At 38.8% G+C, this 25,056-nt stretch overlaps 1 protein-coding gene across 1 annotated transcript in view; it reads left to right on the top strand.

Moving 5' to 3' along the window:
• Positions 1-1,170: 1,170 nt before the first annotated feature.
• CD2AP (CD2 associated protein) overlaps positions 1,171-25,056 on the top strand; it is a 105,126-nt gene continuing 81,240 nt past the window's right edge. The window contains exon 1 of the mRNA XM_060021692.1: positions 1,171-1,548. Within this exon, the coding sequence (XP_059877675.1) occupies positions 1,545-1,548 (4 nt within the window). The 5' untranslated portion in view covers positions 1,171-1,544. The remainder of the gene's footprint in view (positions 1,549-25,056) is intronic.

Below are 25,056 nucleotides of genomic sequence, written 5' to 3'. Positions count from 1 at the left end.
AGACTCAAGAAACTGAAATCCGGCAGGGTTAATTTATCCAAAGTCCCACAAAAAATAAATGGCTGTGCTGAGTTTCAGAAACCCGGGTTTGCCTGGATGCTTGTGAGAATTAAATGACAAAATTGCTTTTAAAAGCACCAACAAATGTTGCTCTCACACGCATCTGTCCGGGAACTGGGTGTGCTTCAACAGTAGAGGAAAAAAGTTGGCTGAACTTTTTTTTTTCTTTTTTGAGCTGTTTGGCCTGTGGGTTATTAGTTCCCCTACCGGGGATGGAACCCATGCCCCCTGCAATGGAAGCACAGAGTCTTAACCACTGGACCGCCAGGGAAGTCCCTGGCTGAATTAATTATATATATTTCTAACTCTAAGAAAGTGTCATGTCTGATTACAATAATCCTATGCTCTTTTTCATATTCAGGCTAGAAAAAAATTCCAGGCAATCTCTCAAATCATGACTATCCCGACCTGCTCCCCCCTCCCCATCAGGTAACAATTTAAACTATACTTTCGAAGGAGAAGAGGGATTTAGAAAGTGGTCTTCAGCGGACAGAGACTAAAGGAACCCAATAATTTAATCCTGTAAAATAGAATTTACTCTGTGCCTAGGATTTTTTTCCAACTAAGAAATGCTTCTGATTCATGCGGAATTTTGCAAGGTAAACCGCGGGTTCTGATTGCAGCTGGACCTCTAAAGTTCGAAAGCAAACGGTTTTTCTCTCTATTTCTGTCCTCTTGCATCTCTCTCTCGCGGCCTCTTTTCTTTTAGGTTCCCCAAAGCCTGCTGCAGCAACACTGCAAAGTGGGGCAACCCAGGCTCATTTGCCTATCAGCAAAAACTCTTTGTATCCATCTGAAGCGACAAACCACACAACACGCCTGTCCCAGCAGCTTCGAACTTCAGGGCGGAGGACTTGTCGCAGCTGTGCCGCACGGCTCCCCCATCCGCTCCGCGCACCTGGACGCGGGCGGCGAGCGACCCCTGGCCATGACGTCACCGCACCTGGCAGCCGCCGGGGGCAGGCGGTGAGCCGGAACGCGGCGGGGGCGGGGCAGGGAGGACCGGGGATTCTCGCGAGATTTTCCTCCTCCCGGCCCAGCTCCCGGCACCTTCCCGGCCTCTGTCCCGGTCTCCACCTCAGTCTCTGGCGTCGCGTTAGAGGACTGCAGGCGCCGAGGGAGCGGCGGGGGGCGGGCTCCGGGGCTGGGCTGGCGCTCCGGGTTGGAGCCGGCGGCCACGACGAACCGGCAGGTCCCACCCCGTGGCGGGAGCGATCGGGGGTGGGGAAGCCGCCGGCTGGGCGGGCGGGGGAGGGTGCGCCAGCCGCCGCGAGTGAGGAGCGGCCGCCGCCTGTTCCTCACGGGTGGCGTGGACGGGACTGCCCAGGGAACGCCGCGGGCGGATGGAGGCGCCTTCTTGCCCCGCCTGAGCTCAGCCGGGCTAGAGCCGAGCGGAGGGCCCGCCTCCTGCCGCCGGAGCGGCCGCGCGAGCAGCCGGAGGAGGAGCGGCGGGCGCCGGGCTGCTCCCCGCGGGAGCCCCCAGCATGGGTAAGGGACTCGAGGACGCTCCCGATTCGGGGAGACGGTTCCCCTTCTCGATCTCGGCGGGGAGGGGGCGGGGGTCGGTCCCTGCGCGGCCACACGGCTCGCTCCCCGCCGCCCCTCCTCGCCCTGCCTTCCACCTTGCTCTTCTGGCGGAGAAGTGCACCATCTCGTACTTTCCTCTCTGCCTCTTTACCTGGTCCCGGGAAAGGTGAGGGGATGGGGGGGGCGCCCGATCACCTCGCCCCGCGCCTAGCTCCGCTCAGCCTCGAACCTTCCTTCTTCCCTAGCCCCTTCTTTCCTCCCCGATCCTGGTGGGATGGGGGAGGGTGATCGAAAAACTTGACAAACTAGCACTTTCAACTTCTTTATCTTCTGTGAACCTTTGTATAGATTGGCCTTTTAAAGCATTTTGTAGTTTGTTCGTTAGAAAAGGCAAACATTTTTTTTCCCTGCTAAAACTTCCAAGGGGTGCCTCAAGGGCAGGGAAGCTTGAGTATTTACTCCGTTTCTACCTGGGCAAGTGTGTTGGCACTTAAATATTAAATCTCTTCCTGAGAACTGGATTGGCGTTTGGTAGGATTTCTGCGTTGAATCCTTTGAGAAGCAGTTTCCTGTTTGGAGTTAGACTTCCTCGCTAGAAGGGGAGAAAAGTACAAGGCCTTATATGTTATTTACTATGTGCTTTAAAGTTTTTGTTTGGAGCTAGAGAAAGAATGTGTTGCAGCCTGGTTTGAAAGGGAGTTTTGTTGAGTAGTGTAACAATGTTTTTGATAACAAAGTTCCGTGTGGGCTAGGCACTATCTCCCTGAATCCTTTAAAAATGAAAAGCAGTTTAAAAGAGAACTTTTTTTTTTTTTAAATCAAATGTGTGCCACCGTAAGGCATATGCGTGCTCTGTAAGAGTAATCCCAGTGTTGGTTTTGTAGAGCAATCAGAAGGACGCTATCACTTCTTGCAGTTGAGGAAAGAGTTGGTACTGCTTCATCTCAACAAACTATTAACTGAAATTAATAATTCATGAAACTAACAAATGATTTAGGAGCAGGACAAATACAGAGTACTGCTGATGTGGCACCTACTGCCCACACACTGTTTTGTGGGAAATGCCTTAAGGATAGCACGTTTATAGACTGTCGCCTAGCTCTTCTTTCTTTTCTTAGACTTTCTACTTCTGTGCTCTCCTGTCTCCCTTTTGCTCTCAGGTAACTTTTGTACACATAGTGCTCTTAAACTTAGAAACAGTGAAACCTTTGCTACTTGGAACTTTCCAAGGAATTTCTTTCTGATTTATTAGTTGAGCTTACTGGGTAATTGAGGGTTTATCCTCTAAGCTTCAAATTATAAAACGACTTTGAGTGAAAATCATACTAAAATTAAATATGGTATTCTTTTCTGTTTTAAGTAGGATGCAGAATATAATTAAATCTTTTGATGACCTAGGGTCATCATTTGTGACCATCAGTTACTGTGGGCCGTGAGGAGCTGTTGGATTGTATATAGGACTGTAGATCAGATTTCTTTGCATTTTGAAGTTATTAAGTACGCATTTTTCTGCTTCCCTATTGGATGTGCTTGTCACTGTGATCGGTGTCCCCCTTCACCTTCCCACTGGTAATTTTTCTACGCCATTTTTTCCTCCAGAAATCAAATTTGTAATTCTGCATAAGGGTAAAAATGAGTTGACCCTTATTTAGTTGTGAGATCCTCTTTTGAGAAAAGTGAGTATCAATACTTGGACATTGGAGTATTTATTTTGATTGTTCGGAGGCCTTTTCTCAGTGACTTTGCCGTGTTCTGGTTAGGTGAGTTGCCAGATTATCTTGGTCAAGTGTGATGTTTGTACACTCTCAACCTGACTACCCAGAATGTGTTTTAAAGGTTGATTACTTGGGTGCATTTGCAGTTAATTTTTGAAAGGTATTTGTCAGATATTGTCATATGAATGTGTACTTTAAATTTATTGGTCATGTATTCATAATAAAATTATCAAAATCACTTAAAGGGAGTTTTTTCTTTAATATTAATTTAACATACTTGGTTTTGCTGTCAGAAGTCTTTATTTCTTACGACTTAAGACGATAGCTTAAAATATTTACATGGTATTTTATCTGGTTCATCACGAAATGAAAAATCTTTAATTTCTTCGTTTCAAAATAACTTGGATACCTATTAAGTGATGGTTCTTAACATTTAGGTGGTACAGCTAGAGAGTTAGAGCGTGCTTGGGCTCTGAACTGGGACAGTTTAAGGTCAAATCCTGGCTCTTCTACCTACTAGCTGTTGTGACTGAGCTTCAGTTTCTTAATCTATAAATGGGATAAAACTATCAACCTTATAGGTTGTTAGGAGGATTGAATGAGTTAATACTTGTAAAGTGCTTAGAACAGCCAATGTTGGTTGCTATTATTTTCATTTTCAAATAAATTTCCCTAAATCTTGCATCAACTTGAAAAAACAATTCTCAATGTTTGACCTTTGTTAGAAGCATGATATTGTCTTTGAGGGACCAGTGGGATGAGATGATTTTGTATCAATGCAGAAACAGGAAGATAACTTCCAAAGTTTGATATACTGTGAGAAAGTTCATTATTGGTAGTAAGTTTAGGAAAAACTAAGTGGAATGAGTGTTAGTAGAGACTTATTTGAATGTTGTCTTAAACTAAAGCACTGTTTTTAGTTTCTGCATTTATTAAATGTGGAAGAATGCTTATCATAAGGAAATTTGAGGCCTTCCGTGTGGAAGAACTGGGGAGAGCTTGAAAAAGATGGTAAGACAATACTTATATTTCTTATTCCAAAAGTACAGATCTACATTTTGGAGTGGAATAAGACAGAAAGCAAATGGCACGAAGTGTTACTATATATAACTTTTTATTTCTGAAAAAGTAAGCAGATTTTAAGGATTGGATTTCTCTTAATTTTAGATAAGGTTATGAACTTTTTAGTTTAAATTATTTTTTACCACCTCACATATAATAAGTCAACATGTTTAAATTATGAGGCAGTTAATGGGCAGAAATATATACTTGGTTTAGAGATAATATGTGTACTTCTGTAATACAGTGATTTATTTCTTTTCTTTGATTCACTCTTTGGATAAAATCTTGATTCATGCAAATAAGTAGTGGCAACTGGAAATTGCCTCCTGGCAGCTCACCTTTCAATTTCAGGATTTACTTCAATTAAACTAATCCTGAGCATGAAAGAGGAATATTAGGAAATTTTTGTTTCAAAGTTGGATTGGACTTTCCTGGTGGTGCAGTGGTTAAGAATCCATCTGCCAATGCAGGGGACACGGGTTTGAGCCCTGGTCCAGGAAGACCCCACATGCCGCGGAGCAACTAAGCCCGTGCGCCACAACTACCGAGCCTGCGTGCCATGACTTCCGAAGCCCACGAGCCTAGAGTCCATGTCTTTGCAACAAGAGAAGACACCACAATGAGAAGCCCCCGCTTGCTGCAACTAGAGAAAGTCCATGCACAGCAACGAAGACCCAATGCCGCCAAAATTAATTAATTAATTTAAAAAAGAAACAAAGTTGGATCACTAGCAAATCTAATAATCAGTTGTGTTTCTTAATTAGTAAGTACTCGTGATCAGATTTTTCCAAGGGTTCAAGTTTTGAATAGTTATAATTCCGTAAAATCACATTTAGGGTGAAAATTCACATTCATAATATTTTATATTTTCCTATAGAAATTAGCCTGAAGTTTGCCATATATCTCTCGTAAATGAGGGGTTAGCAAAGTAAAATGATGTCTTATTCACTTAATAAGGTGATCTAAATTTTAAGGCATTTAAGATAAGAAAGTTAAAAGCATGAAGTGCCTTCAGTTCATTCCATATTGCCAATTGAAAATACCTTCAAATTTTTATTTATAAGTAATCCAATCTGTGATTTTTTTCCCCTCCTCTCCTGTGTCATGGAATATTTTCCTCCATTAAGTGTATTTTAAGTATGATACCATTTTCTAATGTATTTAAAAAGTGGTGTCATGTCAAGAGGTTGAAGATAGGCAAAGAAAGGTGTAATGATTCTTGATTTGTGTGAGAACAGGACAGCTGCAGAAGCAGTTCCTAGGTAAACTGGTGTAAGTTGTGAAAGATCTGAAAGTTTTCAGAGTTTCTGTTCAGAAAAGAAAGAGGGAATAAAACCTGATATGGTGTGATTGAAATTTAGGTAAATTGGTACTCATCATGATGGATCTGTGACTTGGTAGAATTTGATATCCAACTACTAGGTAGGTTTACCTCAAGCAGGATTAGCTCTTTCTAGATGGAGAGGCCAGAACACTGGCCTGGAAATCTGGATGGAGGTACTATAGTTAGCCTCTCAGCGGATAAGAGTAGCAAAAGACAGTGTGCAGACAGGTGGAGTTGGCCAGGTTGGTGTGGGAGTGGGATGGTGGTGGGTAGCAGGTACTAGGTAGAGGTTCAGGCTGGCATCTTGGAAAAGGGAGGAAATGAGTTTTAGCAGTAGGCCTTGAAGACCTCGGAACCGGGAAGCAGAACCAGACAGGGTGCAGATTTCTTATGAGAGATACAAGGTAGCTATTTGTTCCCAGGAACAAAAGTGAGCTTGGTTATTGGAATTGTTTAGGATGTGGCAAGCAGTAATATTGACAAGATACTGAGCTCCTAAGCTGTAGAGCTTATATATTTTCTGCTTGGCACTGTGTCGGTAGCTGGATCTATATGTGTGTTACAAGTGGCCCCGGGTAACTGGGGTGAAAGGAGATTCTCTGTCTCAATGCTTGAGGATATTTCTTGCTCACAGTCTAGCGCTCCCTCTGTTTATTTGGTCTCAGGGATTTGATACATCTGCTCTTTGCAGCTATTTATTTTTCACCTGTTCTTCTCCTTTCACACCCAAGGCAAAGCAGATTACAAAGTTTCAGCATACCCTTCCGTTTCAGAAACAAGTGCACAATCCTTAACAGTGTTAAATAGTCATAACTGCCAATATAATAATAAATGGGCAAGTAAGGCATAAGAAACTTGAAAGTACTACTAATTTTTGATCCCTGAACAATTTCACTGAAGTTGTGTTAGGCTAGTTATTAGGCTGGTTATTAGAGAGAGCTTTCTTAGTTGTTTTTTTGTTCGTTTGTTTTTTGTATAGTATACCTGCCCTTTTCAGTCCTCCCGCATACTCCCCCCACACCATACTACTACCCACAGCTTTCTTTTAGATTTATGTTAGATAGATGTTCTGTTAGATAGATGTTCAGACTAGTTCACAGGGTCATTTATTGCTACTATTAAGCAGATAGAATTCCCTTTATAATCTTACTAGGGCTTTTCAGACCCAAGATTGTGCTTCTCTCCCTCTCTCCCTCCCTCGGGTCTTCGTTGCTGCGTGCTTTGTTGTGGTGCGCAGGCTTCTCATTGCGGTGGCTTCTCTTGTTTCGGAGCACGGGCTCTAGAGCACGCGGGCTTCAGTAGCTGTGGTGCATGGGTGCACGGGCTTAGTTGCTCTGCGGCATGTGGGATCTTCCCGGACCAGGGCTCGAACCCATGTCCCCTGCATTGGCAGGTGGATTCTTAACCACTGTACCACTAGGGAAGTCCCTGTGCTGTACTTTCAATTTTCAGTTCTAACCTTGGTTTTAGCACCAAGTGAGTTAGGTATTTTCTTTCTGGGCTCCTAAATGTTTCCTCCTTTGGGCTAAATTTAACTTTACCTCTTTTTTGTTTTTTGGTTTTTGTTTGATAGTTTCTGAAGACCTCAGTTGCCTGAATGTTCTATCCTCATACTTACTCTTTTCTTCCAGCTGAAAGTGTATTTATTGGTTGTTTGTACTTAAAGGAGCTTTTATTTTAATAAGAAACTCTGCTTTTTAAAAATTCATTATTCTAAATTGATATCTAGCCTGAAATGTTGATCTAGTGTCAGATATGGCCATGTTATGGACTCTTTTTTTCCTAGAACCTCTTTATACTACATCATTACTTTCCAGTGCCTCCAGTAGACTTGCATTTTTTTTTTAGACTTGCATTTTTAATCTTTAAAATTTTGTATACTTTATTCAACTTTCCATCATGATCACATACTGTTTCTCTACTAATTTGCAAACCAGAGATGACTAACATGGGATCCTGAATTCCCGTATCTATTTTAGAGCCACATAGCTCAGGTTCTTTTTAATTTTATTTATTTATGGCTGTGTTGGGTCTTCGTTGCTGCGTGCGGGCTTTCTCTAGTTATGGCGAGCAGGGGCTACTCTTTGTTGCCGTGCACGGGCTTCTCATTGCGGTGGCTTCTCTTGTCACAGAGCACAGGCTCTAGGAGCGCGGGCTTCAGTAGTTGTGGCACGTGGGCTCAGTAGTTGTGGCGCACGGGCTTAGTTGCTCTGCGGCATGTGGGATCTTCCCGGACCAGGGCTCAAACCCGTATTCCTTGCATTGGCAGGTGTATTCTTAACCACTGTGCCACCAGGGAAGTCCCTCAGGTTGTTTTTAATGATTCAGTGTCCAGGTAATTCTCAGAGGGTGACTGTGTGGCATCTAATCACTAAGAGTTTCTAGGAGAAAAATACTTTAAGTATGGTAACAATAACAGTTACCACCAACGTTAAGAGAAAGGTTCTATCACAAGGTCACATTGTCAAGGAAAGCAGCTTCGGATGAGAGATTAATCAAGAAGTATTTGCCTTAATGTGAGCAATGTGATTAATGCCATGCTAGGTGCTAGGAGAATTAGGACAAATATAAGTTTTGGTGCCTCAGATAGTTTACAACAGTGTTGCAGGTTGGGCATATTATTAGAATCATCTGGATTTTTAAAAATTTCACACAGGAGATTCTGATGTAAGTGCTCCCATGTCTCCTTACGTACAGTTGTTGATGAGTGTCATCAGAGTGTTGGGATGGCTAAGAGTGTTGTGATAGCAATAAGAATTAACATGGTAGGAATAAAACTTAACATGTGAATCATCAGAAATCCAAATGAGAAACGGGAACATAGTACATTAAGAAAATATATTCCAGTGTCAGAAATGTTAAAATGTAATAAGAGAAGTATAAGGAAGATCAGGATATAGATTCCTGCATTGGAAGGCAAATAGGATTTGTTCATCTCTAAGTCTGACCAGTGACATAGTGAGTACTTGGCAGTAGCCAAGATATTTTTTTCTCTACTCCTGGTACTGTCTTTAGAGTGAAGCACACCTTCATTTGAACTGGTATCTTCAAGATCCTTTTACCTGAAATATTCAAAGTGTCCTAACCTTCTTAGTGTCTATCAGTGCCCCAGTACTGAGGAGGCCAGAACTTTACCTAACACCTAGACTGACCTTATTAACTATAAGAGTGCCATTCCTAGAGTATTTGTATTTATCATGATTATCGTAATAATCAAGTGCCAAATTGTTTGTTTTGGATTATAAGTACAGAAGTTCATATATTTGTAAAATTGAGACCATACAGTCTTGGCTAAAGTAGCATGTAATGTTTTTCGGAAACACATTTAAAGTTGGTCTTTCAAATGTATATTCTTCTGCATGTTTTTTTTTTCTAATTCTTTGTTACACTTTTAATTAGTTAGAAATGTGTTTTACTATCAAAGTTTTTTATTAGACTTTAATTAAAACTCGTACTCTGCTGCAGCAGAATGTACCCTGATGAGTATTTTGCCTTGCTCTTTCGGGATGTGTGTATGTGTGTGCATATGTGCATGTGTGCAAGCTATTTAAGATGAAGACTGTATTTTTACTTACTTACCAATTAGAACATTCTTGTCAAACACATTTTATGAAGCAGTTAAAAAAATTACCTTAGTACAGCAGAAACTAACACAACTTTGTAAATCAACTATACTCCAATAAAAAATTTTAAAATTACCTTAAATGATGACAGTAAATCTGTTGAGAGTTCAGAATTTTCAGAATGAATGTCAAATGGAAACCTAAAGGCTATACTTTAAATTTCAAGATAACCTCTTTCCCACAAAAATTTCCTAAATTTCTTGTATTCTTTATATTCTATACAACCCAACTGAACTTATGATTAAATCTCACAGTTTAAAGCCTAAATAAAAATTCCTTTGTTATTCTTTTTTTTCATATGTAATAACCTTACTTGCCCTGAGCTTATGGATGCCAGAGACCCCATCACTTATTTTATTCTAAAAAATTTAACACTTAGTAACTAGCAGAAAATTGGGAGCTTGCTGTGTGTCCACTAAGTCTGTGATTCAATAATATTTTAATTTGGAGTAATTGGGGTGGATGAGGTTTAACTTTCTTTTTACAGGTACGGTTGACCATTGGATAACACAGGTTTGAACTTCGCAGGTCCACCTATATGTGGATTTTTTTCAGTAGTAAATACCATAGTACTATAGGATCTGTGGTTGGTTGAATTTGTGACTGCAGAACCGCCCGTCCGAAGGGCCGACTGTAAATTATATTTGAATTTTCAACTGTGAGGAGGGTTGGCGCCTCTAACCCCCACGTTGTTCAAGGGTCAACTGGGAACTCTTTAACCCCTTCTGTATGACTCATTGAGACTCTTAAGTCCCTTTAGTAGAGAATCAGTAATATGGGATATTAAACATCTTGTCAGGGGGATCTGCAGATTGCCTACTCCATGTATGTTACATTGATGTTACATACTTCTAATAAATAAAGGGGAAATTACTTATTTTGCATATGAGACAGTTCTGTATGATTCTCCAATTTATCCTGTTAAATAAATTTAGGCATAAAGGCTTAATTTGCTCCAGAAAGTTTGTTTAAAATAACTTGAACAATGTTGTTGAACTGTAAAATTATATAATATTAAATGGGTATCATGAAGCAAGTATACATATGGTCTTTGAGGCATACTAAATTGATAAATTACATGTATAATTAAAATTTTTCTATAGCCATGTTAAAAATACAGCAAAGGTGAAATTAATTTGAATATTATGGGTATGTTGTTTTAAAGAAAATACATTATTTCAACATGTTCACTATAAAAACTTATTAATTAGTATATATTATTTTCTGTTTTTGGAATCTGGTGTGTATTTTACATATATATAAAACATCTTAGTTTGGACTAGCCGTAATTCACATGCTCTGTAGTCACCTGTGGCTGGTGGTTACCAGCTGGGAAATGCAATTTTAGAATGTAAATCTTAAGGGTTTTTGTGAATCTCACGAGAGTATATATTAAAATATTTTTAAAGTATTGTGCAGTTAAAATCGTTATGTAAGGGATTGAACTATTTTAGGGTTTGTTAATGGTAAATAAACCATTTTTGGCCTTATCTGATTAGTTTTGTATTAGATATTTAATTATTTATCTTGGATAAATAATTTATTGTAATTAAATAACAAGTATATTTTCTCATGGAAAAAAATGCTCAGTTTAATAGATTGCATGTAATAAGCTTGAAGTTTAGTTCTTCTTCTAAATTGATTTTTTGGCAGTCGGCCTGTTGGTATATTGGAGAATTTGAAGCTTTTGAATGACATTTGGTTTGACATTTGAATGACTTGAGTGTATAATTTGGCCTTAGTAATAAGAGAGCTGTTCTTTCAGTTTATAATGCTTAACTTCAGAGATAAGTAAGATTTAAGTGTGACATTTCACAGACATGAATGCTGTTGGTAAGGGCTCAAAAGAAAAACACAGACATAATTATTGGGGAATAAGTTCTCAGAAATGACACGGGAAAAATATTTCAGAAGCCTGTCAGTTTTAAACATGTAAAATTTGGCATGGACCTATGTGATGGCATTGTTCTGGGTAAAGTGTCTATATCTTTTGTTGGATTTTCAGTGAGGTCTGTGATCAGAAAAACATTCTGAAGGACTGTTAAATAGCTATTATGTGATTTTTTTTACCCCACTACATTCTAACATTTCTAGTTTTTTAATCATATTCCACACGAATTGTTTTTTCCATAATAATAATTATTATAATTCTATCTTGTCAGTAAATACTTTGGTTTAAATTTGACAATGTTTCTTGAGATGTCTGTATCTATCAGCACAGACAGAAGCACTCAGTAAGAAGGTGGGCAAGATCCTCACAGTCCTGTTGCTTAATCGTTAGTGGGGAGATTGTAGTATATTATGACAGGTGTTAACATTTAGTGAATATTTATTAGGTACTTCTGTTTAAGGCACAGTTTTAGGCACTTTATAAGCATCATCTCATTTAATTCTCACAACAAATCTATATACATTTTTGTGTACTGTTATTTTTCTCATTTTACAGATTAGGAAGCAAGCACAGAAGTAGAAAGTAATAAATACTGAATCCAGGTACTCTTAATCACTATAAAATGTAGAACGAATTCCTAACTGTTCCTCTGAGAGATGTCCTTTGGGTTATGGAAAATAGGTATTTCTGATCCTCCTTATCCTGCCCTGCTGTTTTTTTGGGTGTATCCAGGTCCTAGAACAAGTGCCTTTTAGTAGCAGCCACTCCAATATTTGCTGAATGAATTTTTTTTTTTTTTTTTTTTTTTTTTTTTGGCTGCGTTGGGTCTTTGTTGCTGCACGTGGGCTTTCTCTAGTTGCTGCGAGGGGGGGCTACTCTTCATTGCAGTGGGCGGGCTTCTCATTGCAGTGGCTTCTCTTGTTGCAGAGCATGGGCGCCAGGCGCGTGGGCTTCCGTAGTTGCAGCACGTGGGCTCAGTAGTTGTGGCTCGCAGGCTTCAGAGTGCAGGCTCAGTAGTTGTGGCACAGGGGCTTAGTTGCTCCACGGCATGTGGGATCTTCCCGGACCAGGGCTTGAACCTGTGTCCCCTGCATTGGCAGACGGATTCTTAACCACTGCACCACCGGGGAAGTCCTGAATGAATGTTGAGTATGATTATACTTGTGCCTAAATAAGAGGTTGTTTTTTGAATATTTATTTATTTATTTGGGTGCACCAGGTCTTAGTTGTAGCATGCAGGATCTAGTTCCCTGACCAGGGATCGAACCCGTGCCCCCTGTATTGGGAGCGCAGAGTCTTAACCGCTGGACCACCAGGGAAGTCCCCAAATAAGAGTTTAAAATTTTAGACAATGTAATATCTTTCATTTCAATGCTCCAAATAGCTGTTGAGTACATACTGTATGTCAGGCATTGTGATGGGATTTGGGAATACAAAGATGAGTGAAACATAGTCCCCTGCTCTCAGTCCTGGCCAGATGGTGTTTGGGGATCATTTGCATTTAGCACTTCTTTGATTCTAAGAATTTAAATTATTGTTTTTTGTATGCATGCATTTATTTTTGGTGAATGCTTAGAAACATAAGATGCTTAGAGATTTTGGTGGATGCTTAGAGAAATTCAAATAATTACTTCATATTTTTTCTTGATTCTGATTATTCTTATAGGTTCTTGCAGTTGTCTGTATAACTTCATTATGTTTTTAAAGTCTGCTTAGAAAGTGAGTAAAATTGTCTTTTATAGCAACTTCCCACTTTTTGGTAAGCTTAATATTCCTTTTTAGCTGATATTTTGTTAATTATTATCATTTAGGAAATGCTTCCAATGCTAGACATTTTATTGAACATTTAATCCCACAAGAGCATTCTGGGGTAAAATATCACTGTTCCCATTCTTCAGATTCAGATTATTATAATTCTATCTTGTCAGTAAATACTTTGGTTTAAATTTGACAATGTTTCTTGAGATGTCTGTATCTATCAGCACTTGCATTGATCAAAGCATTTCCTCTTAATTATTTTTTAAAACGTTTTGGGAAAGGAGAAAAATGTTGAGCTAGACAGAGCAAGTAACATAAATTGAAATAATTATGTCAGTGTGGTTTAAAAATGAACCTTAAATATTTATTACCTGAAAATTGTGAGTTGGTGTTATACATTGTTCATGTATTTGGGTAACTATTTTCTCTTAAAAGACAACAAATTTTAACTGTGTGTTACACATTGGTCTTTTACTCATTTATCTAGTAGGGTATCAGAGGACTCTTTCTTTCTTTTTTTTTTTTTTTTTTTTTGGTGAGTTCTATAAAACTTCATGATATAATATTCATTGGTATTTAAAAAAATCTGGCTTGAAATGTGCTTAAAACTAATTTCTAGTGTTTTTTCAGAGTTAATAGTGGATTAAAAATCTGAGGAATATTTAATTGAGTTTTCCAACTTATTTGCTTTTTAGATAGATTTTGTATGTTTGTTGTTTTTAGAATTTATTATTTTGGGAGGAGACATTAATCACATGTATATGGTAATTTCTTTGTTTGGGGCTAATTCTTAATCAGTTTTTGTGAGATTAAATCCTTTTTCATTTTTGAACTTTGCTTAAGGTATTTTTGTGGATATCTGTCACCTATTGATCTGATTTAGTAATGTTTAAAGGAATGTAATACTGTGTAAAAACTTCCTCATACCACATTTGCTTTTCTTCTTTTTGAATATGTGGTAAGAGTATATGGTACTTTGCAAACTTTCACACTCTATTTGAAACACAGAAAGGAGGGGTGGGTTTTCTATTTGATATCTTAAGAATGACTGGATTTACTTATCTCTGCTGAAAAACATAAGAAATGTTATGCTTATCAGTTCTGTGTTTAACAAGCTTGAGGAAGTAAATGACAGAAATTCTAATATACATATAGCTAAAAGAACTTTAGGGATGATACTGTGCTTGTAATTAGTGTTTTGACTAATAGCTCTGGGTAACTGTAGGGGACCTAAATAATGAAATGTCATTGGTTAATGACATTAAGCAATGCTCATCAGTTTTTCATTTCTCCATTTATGGTAAAGATAGTCCTGGAAATAAATTTCTGGTAAAAATTTTTGGTTTATGGTAAAAGAATATTTAATCCTGAAAATAAAAATATTTAAAAAAAACCTTTTTTAAATAGGAAGTAAGAGGTGGAAGCATTAAATTGTTTTTTATTATATAACTACTTCTTTGGCAATAAAGCTTATATTGGAGTATATTTTTGTTAATTTTTGTATAACTTTCTATATTTTGACCTTTGCTATAATGAACACCGGTTAATTCTCAGTGGTCTAATGTAACCAGTGCTATAATAGAAATAAGGTGAATTTGACACACCCAATTAGATGCCATTGTGCTATTTATTTGTATTGTATTGACCCAAACCAAAGTAAACATTCCCTAATGACTGCTCATACAACTTAAACCTATTTGGAATTTGTGTAAATTGTTTACATTATTTTTTCATTAGGTGATATTTCATTATCCAAAAAATATGTGTTTATTGAGGCAGAACAGTCAAAACTTTTATAGTACTGCCATTAATATTTTTGTGCATAATCTTTTTTAAAAGTTCTGAATTTTAAGATTTTTAAGCCTGGTTTTCAGACATTTTTAGTTTTAAAAAGATCACTATTTTTAAATTAAGTGTTTAACCATAATTCAAAAAGAGTCACGTACCACAATGTTCGTTGTAGCACTGTTTACAATAGCCAGCACATGGAAGCAACCTAAGTGTCCATCGACAGATGAATGGATAAAGAAGATGTGGCACATATATACAATGGAATATTACTCAGCCATAAAAAGAAATAAAATTGAGTTATTTGTAGTGAGGTGGATGGACCTAGAGTCTGTCATACAGAATGAAGTAAGTCAGAAAGAGAAAAACAAATACCATATGCTAACACATATATATGGAATTAAAAAAAAAAGGTTCTGATGAACCTAGGGGCAAGACAGGAATAAAGATGCAGACATAGAGAATGGACTTGAGGGCACAGGGAGGGGGAAGGGTAAGCTGGGACAAAGTGAGAGAGTAGCATTGACATATACACACTACCAAATGTAAAATAGACAGCTAGTGGGAAGCAGCTGCGTAGCACAGGGAGATCAGCTCCATGCTTTGTGACCACTTACAGGGGTGGGGTAGGGAGGGTGGGAGGGAGATGCAAGAGGGAGGGTATATGGGGATATATGTATACGTATAGCTGATTCACTTTGTTATAAAGCAGAAACTAACCCACCATTGTAAAGCAATTATATTCCAATAAAGATGTTGAAAAAAATTGTGTTTAAAAAAAATACTCCACGGGCACTACCCCCCATCCCTTCCTGCAGCCAATTTGTTAAGTAAAAATGTTTTTTGTTTTGTTTCGTTTTGTTTTAAAGTGAGGGTTAAGTTCTTAGGGTGGCTTAGTGTACTTTTTAAATACTTCACTTTCTTTTACTTGTTTTTCATTCTAGGTTTTCGTATTTTTCTTTTCGGTTCTAACAGATACTCTTAATTCTTTGTCTTGTTTTTTTTTTTTTTTTTTTTTTGTCTTTGTCTTGTTTGCTACAAATATTTATTCCCAGTTTTCAACTTGTTTGCTTTGAAATTTTGTTTGCTTTAGTTTAGAAATTTCTTTTTTCTCCATAATTTTGATATTCACTTCCATTTCCTTCCCTCCATCCTGTCCACTTCCTTCCCTTTTGTTTGAAAGTGTGTGTGTGTTTGTGTGTGTGTGTACTGTGTTCTTTTTTATTCAATTAGAATTTGTGGGATATGGTATGAGATGAAAATCTGTATGTAGCATGTTCCCCTTTTACACAGCTTTTCAACACTGGCACTTTTGTGTTGACATTTTGGGCCAGAAATTACTTGTTGTTGAGGGGCTGTCCTGTGTTTTCATCTGTGCTTAGCAGTATCCCTAGCCTCTACCCAGTAGATGCCAGTAGAATTCCCTGAGTTGTAACAACCAAAAATGTTTCCAGACATTCCACAGTGTCCCCTATGGGGCAGGATTATCTTGGTTGAGAACCATTACCCTAATATAAATTAGTTCTGAATTTACATGTTCTAAATCTAGTTATCCTGAGAGAAACTGAATTGCTATTTTAGCCTCAAAGCTTATGTTTTCTAGGGCAAAGCTTGAGGTTAAGACCTCATGCTATAGGCTTTTTACTGTGACGAGAGGGATCTGGTTCACACAGACACACACAAAGGTTAATTTTTATTGAATGCTTATTTTAGAATCTTTGGATCATGTGGTTTTTCGTATTACATCTATTTATATGATAAATTAGATTTTCCAAGATTAAACCTATCCCATGATAAACCTTGCTTAGTTGTGGTTGCTAATTAACTATGCATTTGAATTCCATTTGTTGACATTTTATTTAGAACCTTATCTATTTGAGAGTACATTTCTGGGTGCAGTCTTTGGTCTTGATAACATTCAAATTGTTTCAAATACTGATTATTTTAAAATAGTGAACCTTTGTGGGCTTGTTTTGTGTTCTATAGTAGTTTTGAAAGAATTAACCTTTAAAAGAAACTATTTTTGGTAACTTTTTGAGGTCATTTTTTTAGATCACTCTCTGATTTTATTCCTGGGTTATTGATCTGTTGATTTTAAAAAATCTCTTGAGTAATTAGTTTTTCTTTAAAATAGAAATTTATCCATTTCATTGAGATTTTTAGGCTTGGCACTTTATAGCCTCTCCAAGAACCAGCCTAGTTTCATAAGTTCTCACATGCCTCTGGGCTGCTGAGTCTGACCCAACGCTGCAGCATCTCTTTTTAGAATGTTGAATTGGCAGATCTCTTTGTGTGTTCTGTAATCTCTTGTGGCTCCAGTTGATTTTTCATTGCTCATCCTGATGAGGCTTCTTTGAAGTATTAAATCTTTTGAGATGCTTTGGAAATGGATTGCTGGATGAGTTAACCATGCAAGTGCTAGTGCCGTTTGAGATCACTTAGCAGAACTGATCAGTTAAATATATACAATTTCGGTCTTTGGTATTAGGACGGTTATCATATATTGGCAAAAATAGCCCCAAATATCTAGGATGAATTTATTTTGAAGTTTACTGACTTCAGAAGGATCTGGTTTATTTAGCTCTAATAAGTGAGATGTTAGTGTTTTTTATTATAGTTTGATTATCTGAGAAAAATTAAAAATAGAATGCTACTCTAGCGTATATAAAATTAGCTCTTACAACAAACTGATTTTTAATGAATAAGTTAATTTTACTGGAAAAAACATGGACTGTGTTGAAATGAAAGTTGGACTTTCGAATAAAGGTTTTGTTAAAGTGGATAAAATATATGAAAGTTAACTCAGTATAATTCTGCAAGATGAGCAAAATAAAGAGTAATTTAATTTTATTTAAGGAGGAATTCATTGTACTGAACTGATATTTACTGCTGGAACATATTTTTTGCCAAAACTTTTATAACTTACTCTAATATTTTGAGGAACATTTTGTATAATTTATGTAGTATATATTGTGTATATTGTATATATGCATATTGTATGTGAAGATATTATAAAATATACTGAAGTACTTAACAATTCTTACATCTGAATATAGACATTATAATTAAATAGATGGCTAGGGGCAGATAGCACTTTTAAATTGAGCAAATAGTCAGGAACTTGAAAAACAGTGCATTTGTAAGTCAGGATTTCTTGTTCCGTATGACTTGTTTTATGGAATCTGTCGTTTCTAAGATAATAAGGTGATATTGGAAAATTGGTGTTAACTTTTTTGTATTGAGTTTGGTTTGGTAACAGAATTATAGAATTCTATCAGAGAGTAGGGCGGATGGGATTTATGAACTTTTTAATGATTCCTTTATGGTTGAAACATATCCCACATGGCTCTGACTGACTCTACAACTAGGTGAAATGTTTTGGTGTATATTGTGGGACAAAACATCAGATACCCTCCTGTATCACCTTGGAATGAAACCCTCACTGAGAAAGAGTGACATTACAATAAGGAACACTGTTTTGTATATTTGGGGTTCTGACACAGTAACATTCTGTATATACAGTCCACTATGGGATACTAACGTTAGTGACATCTTTCTGATTTTAAAACTGTTCATCTTAGGAAGTTTAGAAAATACAGGGAGGATAGAGAATGACAAAAATGACCCATAAACTTCTACAGAGTGAACAGTTATTTTGATGTGTTTTAGGTCTTAAAAAATAAATACATTTTACAGATTTGGTTCATACTTCACATATACAGTTGACTCTTGAACAGTGCGGGGGTTAGGGGCGCTGACCCCCTGCAAAGTTGAAAATCTGCATATAACTTTTGACTCCCCCCAAACTTTACTAATAGCTTGCTGTTGACTGGGAGCTCTACAAATGACATGAAGTTTATTTTCACATATTTTGTATGTTATGTGTACTACATACTGCATTTTTATAATAAAGTAAGCTAGGGAAAAGAAAATGTTATTAAGAAAATCATAAAGAAGAGAAAATACATTTATTAGTACTGTACTGTATTTATTGATATAAATTTATGTCATTGGTTTACAAGATGAATTGTCTATCAGTAGCTAAGTCAATATTGTCTTATATGATACAAAACACTGTAGATGTTATAGGTATTACTAACACTAGACATCAAAAATGAAAAGATAATGTGAAAAATGAATTTGTATTTATTTATAGGTATAATGATTCATACATTGATAATAAAAAAGCAGCAATATTAATGCTTTATGGTAGCCTAGTATAATTGATATGGTTGCTTCATGGTAGCCTAGCCTTTACACTAGTGAATAAATTGTTATAAAATTATGGCATACAATATTGCAGTCGTATTCACAATACAGTATGTAAATATTGTTACATTTAAAAAAAACACCTGTGATGATAGGCTAATATACAGTTTCTCCAATTATGAGAGAGATAGATGTACTGTATGGTAATGTAATTCTTTGAAAGCCAAGTTATAAAACAGTAAGAAAACTAAGACATTAGCTTTATATTAAATATCACCCATGCCTATGTAAGGACTGGCTCTCTACTTCAATACAAGTCTTGCACACGATGTTCTACATGAATACTTAGGTGATGATGATGAAACAGAGACGTCTCATACATTTCTTGCTGTACAGTTACGAGATTTTTCACATGAAGACACACACAACAGTTAAGTTTATTAACTGTAAGGCATGATGATTATTTACTGTTCATTAAGTGGAAGTGGATAGTCATAAAGGTCCTTATCCTTCTTTTCACGTTGGGTAGGCTGTGAGGAGGTGGAGGAAGAGCAGTTGATCTTGCTGGCTTGGGTGACAGAGACGGAAGAGTTGGAAGGGGATGCAGGAGAGGCAGGAACGCTTGGTATAACATTACGGAAATATATATATATTTTTTTGCGGTATGCGGGCCTCTCACTGTTGTGGCCTCTCCCGTTGCGGAGCACAGGCTCCGGACGCGCAGGCTCAGCGGCCATGGCTCGGGGGCCCAGCTGCTCCGCGGCATGTGTGATCTTTCCGGACTGGGGCACAAACCCGTGTCCCCTGCATCGGCAGGCAGACTCTCAACCACTGCGCCACCAGGGAAGCCCCAGAAATATAATTTTTGTGTGACTTTTTTTGCTTTTTCTAAAAATGTTTCTGTAGGTACCAATCGTTCTTCCACAGTTTGCTTTAGTTTCAGTGCCTGTATCATGGAAGGATCCATCTTGTAAAAGAAGTCAAAAGCAGTCTTGAATAATCAGAACCCTTCTGCCAGATTATCAATAAACAAATTTGTCAGTTTGTTTTCTGGCACTGCTGTTTTTATGTCGTCTTTCTCATTGTTTCGTTTGGAAGCATTCATCTCCTTCAAGTCATCTTCTGTTAAATTTCTCTGGTGTGGTGTCTGTTAGCTCTTGAATTTCTCCAAGATCCATACCTTGAAACCCTTCACCCTCCACCTTTTCTTGCCAGATCTATACTCTTTCATCATTTCCTTGACTGGCTCTGTTGTGAAGTCATGTACAACATGCTGTGAAGTCATGTACAACAACTGGACACAGTTTTCTCCAGTGGGAATTTACTGTTTTGGGCTTGATGGCTTTCACAGCTTTTTTTTTTTTAATAACAACAATAGCATCTTCATTGGTGCCACTACAGACTTTCATGATCGCTCTATGGAGGTCCTCTTCAATAAGTATTGACAGTCTTTTCTGTAGAGTACTATGTGTGATGAGCCTTAAAGGTCCTTTGACTTCCTGATCTAGAGGCTGAATTGGAGCCATTGTGTTCAGGGGCAAGTAGGTAACTCTGATGCCTTTGTTGTTGAACTCATGGGGTTCTGGGTGGCCAGGGGACATTGTCTAATATCAAAAGAACTTTAAAAAGTAGTCCTTGCTTGGCACAGGGAGATCAGCTCAGTGCTTTGCCACCACCTAGAGGGGTGGGATAAGGAGGGTGGGAGGGAGACGCATGAGGGGGAGGGGACATGGGGATATACGTATGCGTATATACGTATGTTAGTATATATGTTATTAACTAACACAACACTGTAATACTCCAATAAAGATGTTAAAAAAAAAGTAGTCCTTTACTGACAAGATTGCTTTCTTGCTTTCTTGCTTTCTCCCTCCCTCCCTCCCTCCCTCCCTCCCTCCCTCCCTCCCTCCCTCTCTCCCTCTCTGCCTTCCTCCCTCCCTCCCTCTCTCCCTCCCTCCCTCCCTCCCTCCCTCCCTCCCTCTCTCCCTCCCTCCCTCCCTCTCTCCCTCCCTCCCTCCCTCCCTCTCTCCCTCCCTCTCTCCCTCTCTTTCCTCTTTGTTGCTGCGCCCCAGCTTTCTCTAGTTGCAGGGAGCGGGGGCTACTCTTCATTGTGGTGCGCAGGCTTCTCATTGCGGTGGCTTCTCTCTTTGCGGAGCATGGGCTCTAGGCACGCAGGCTTCAGTAGTTGTGGCTTGCGGGCTCTAGAGCGCAGGCTCAGTAGTTGTGGCGCACGGACTTAGCTGCTCCGCGGCATGTGGGATCTTCCCGGATTAGGGCTCAAACCCATGTCTTCCGCATTGGCAGGTGGATTCTTAACCACTGCGCCACCAGGGAAGTCCCCAGTCCTTTTTCTGGATTGAGTCTCATCCAGGCCTTCTTGTTTTATAACCAAAAGATTGGAAGCTTGTGTTTAATCTTTTTCCTCGAGGCTCGGGAGTTAGCAGCTTTATAGATGAGAGCAATCCTGACCATAAACCCGACTGCATTTGCACAAAACAGTAGTGGCAGCCTATCCCTTCCTGCCTTAAATCTTGGTGGTCGCTTCTCTCTCTCTTTTTTTTCACTAATAAATGTCCTCTGTGACTTTTTTTTCCCAGAATAGGGCACCTTTGTCTGCATTAAAAACCTTTTCAGACAGATATCCTTTCTCCTAAATTATTATTTTTTTATTTTTATTTTTTGCAGTACGCGGACCTCTCACTGTTGTGGCCTCTCCCGTTGCGGAGCACAGGCTCCAGACGCGCAGGCTCAGCGGCCATGGCTCACGGGCCCAGCCGCTCCGCGGCATGTGGGATCTTCCCGGACCGGGGCATGAACCCGTGTCCCCTGCATTGGCAGGCGGACTCTCAACCACTGCACCACCAGGGAAGCCCCCTAAATTATTTTGTTAATGGCATTTGGGAACTCTTCTGCTGTCTCTTGGTCAGCAGAAGCTGTTTCTCCTGTTATCTTGGCATTTTTAAAGGCAAACCTCTCTCTAAAATTAACAAACCATCCTTTGCTGGCATTAAATTCTCCAGCTTTCGATGCTTCACCTTCCTCTTGCTTTAAGTTGTCATGTAATGGCTTTGCTTTTTTTCTTGAATCTTATTAGAGTCTATAGGTATGCCTTTCTTACAGCAATCCTGAATTAAAACTTGTATTTTCAGTATGAAATAAAAAGTGCATGGTTTTCGCTATGCTGGCACAGCTGCAGTGACAGCTTCACAAATTTCCTTTTTTTTTTTTTTAAATTTAACAATAGTTCTTACCCTGGATTCAGTTATCTTGAAATGGCAGTCAACTGCAGCTGCAGACCTCAATCGGTGTATTGATACCTATCAAGCAATTCAGCCTTTTCTCTGTTTCTTGGGAGCATTTGCAGCATTACCAGAGGCACTTCGTATGGGTAGGATTGCATTGTATGACTGTACGAGGTTTTTTTTTTTTTTAGTCCGTTTGACCATTGAAGGGCATTGGGATTTTTCTAGTTTGTGGCAGTTAAGAACAGAGCTGCTGTAAACATTTGTGCATAGGTTTTTATGTCAGCCTAAGTTTTACTTCTCCAGAGTATGTGTAGCTAGGAGTCATATGGTAAGTGTATGTTTAACTTTATGTGAAACTGCCAAACTCTTTTCCTGAGTGTCTATACCTGTTGTTTTTGTTTTTTTTTATTGTCACTAGCAATATATTAGAGTGTCAGTTGCTTCACATCTTCGTGGTATTTTAGTCATTCTAATAGGTGTGTAGTAGTATCTCACCATGTAGAATTGGCAGATTCCTTCTTTAAATGTTTGGTAGAATTTGCCAGGGAAAACATCTGGGCCTTGGGATTTCTTGTTTTGGAAGGTTTTTAAACTACAAACTCAATTTAAAAAATAGTTATTCAGATTATATCAAACTACCAAACTACCAAAACTTTGAGGTTTTCTTCATGTGTATCTTTTTTTTTTTTTTTTTAATATTTACTTATTTGGTTGCACCAGGTCTTAGTTGCGGCACGTGGGCTCCTTAGCTGTGGCATGTGAACTCTTAGTCGCATCATGCATGTGGGATCTAGTTCCCTGACCAGGGATCGAACCCAGGCCCCCTGCATTGGGAGCACGGAGTCTTATCCACTGCGCCACCAGGGGAGTCCCTATATCTTCTGAAATTGTTCAACAGTTCTTGGATGTTCTGTTTTGTTTTTTCAAAAATTATTATTTTTTGTATTTTAGTTCAAGAAGTTTCTGTTGACCTATCTTCAAGCTTCTTGAATCTGTCCTTGGTGGTGTCTAGTTGGTAGATGAGCCCACCAATGGCATCCTTTATTTCTGTTACAGTGTTTTTTGATTTCTAGCATTTCCTTTTGATTGTTTATCTTAGAGTCTCTATCTGCTTACCTTATACATCTGTTCTTGCGTGTTATCTGTTTTTTTCCATTATCACCCTTAACATATATTACAGTTATTTACAATTCCCTGTTTGATTTCAAAATGCATGTATACTTGGGTCTGGCTCTGTGTTTTTCTTGCCTTCTAAAAGCATGACGTGTAATTTTTTGTTGAAAATTGGACATGATGTATTAGGTAAAAGGAGCTGAGATCAATAGGTCTTTAGTGTGAGGTTTTTTTTTTTAATTTATTTATTTGGCTGCATTGGGTCTTAGTTGCAGCATGTGGGATCTCTGTGTGGCATGCGGGCTTCTCTCTAGTTGTGGCGCGTGGGCTCAGTAGTTGCGGCGTGCAGGCCATCTAGTTGTGGCACACGGGCTCTAGAGCCTGCGGGCTTTGTTGCCCTGCAGCATGTGAGGTCTTAGTTCCCTGACCCAGGGATAGAACCTGTGTCCCCTGCATTGGAAGGCAGATTCTTAGCCACTGGACCACCAGGGAAGTCCCTAGTATGAGGTTTTATATTAATCTGGCTAGGAGTGTACTGTTTTTAATATTTGTTCTAGCTGTAGGTGCCAGAGGCATCAAATTCCTTTAGTGTCCTTGTTTTGTCTCCCCTGCTGTCTTTGGGTTTACCTAAGAACTCCTTCTCAGATAGAATCTGCATTATGTAACTCTTTCAGTGGTAATTAACTTATTATAATGGAGCCCCATGGGTATGGTTGTAAGGTGCTGGGAAGAGGAAGCATCCTATAATCTTACAATTAAATCTCAAACTACTGGTGGGTCTGTGTCCTGGGACTGTGAGGTCTTTCTTATTTCCCCACCCCTTCACCTCTCCATGTGAGACAGAAAGGTAAGAGGGGACTGGAATCAGAGAAATGCCCTTATACCCTTTCCACAGGTCGGATCAGGACCTGGTGAAGTCTTTTTCCTGGAGGGTAGGTCTGTGTTTTGGGTACTGGTTATTTCACAATGATTACTTTCCCTTTTCTCTCTGCCAGAACCACAAGGAGATTCACTGTGAGAACCTGGTGGGGTTCCTGGAAGTAAAACCCACAAAAGGGTGGGGGCTTCCCTGAGACTGTGGTCCCCAGAAGTTTTCTACTCTCATGCTGTTCCATACTTAGCCTCCAGCAATTCATCAAAGGTTTTGTTTTCAGTTTTTGTAGTAGATTGACTTTTTGCCCCCAAAATATTATGTCTAAGTCCTAAGTCCTGGTACGTATGAATGTGACGTTATTTGGAAATAGAGTCTTTGCAGATGTAGCTAAGGATCTTAAAATGATATCCTAGATTTAGGATTGGCCATAAATCCAGTGACTGGTGTACTTATGAAGAGTAAGGAGAAGGAGTTTGGAGACAGAGACACAGAAGGGGAGGGCCGTGGAGGCAGAGGTTGGAATTATGCAAGCCAAGGAATACCAGAGGTTGCTGGCAGCCCTAGAAGCCAAGATAGAGGTGTGGAGCAGTTCTATATCAGTCTTCAGAAAGATCCACCCTGATGATACCTTGATTTTGTACTCTGGCCACCAAAGCTATAACTATGAGAGAATAAAATAGTTTGTTTTAAGTCACCTAGTTTGTAATAGTTTGTTATGTAATAGTTTCCCAGTTACTAGCCCTGGGAAACTAGTACAGTGTTCTTACCAGTTTATGACTCCAGTGGTTTCTACTTGAGATGATCTAGTAGATCTTAGCTGTGACTCTCTGGATATGCCTGTCTCTCCGTATCTTGAGGTGGTGGTTT

This window comes from Delphinus delphis, chromosome 10 (assembly GCF_949987515.2).
Source record: "Delphinus delphis chromosome 10, mDelDel1.2, whole genome shotgun sequence".
NCBI classification, from domain to species: Eukaryota; Metazoa; Chordata; class Mammalia; order Artiodactyla; family Delphinidae; genus Delphinus; species Delphinus delphis.
Note: the sequence above shows the minus strand (reverse complement) of the source record. Positions and strands in the feature narration are given on the sequence as shown.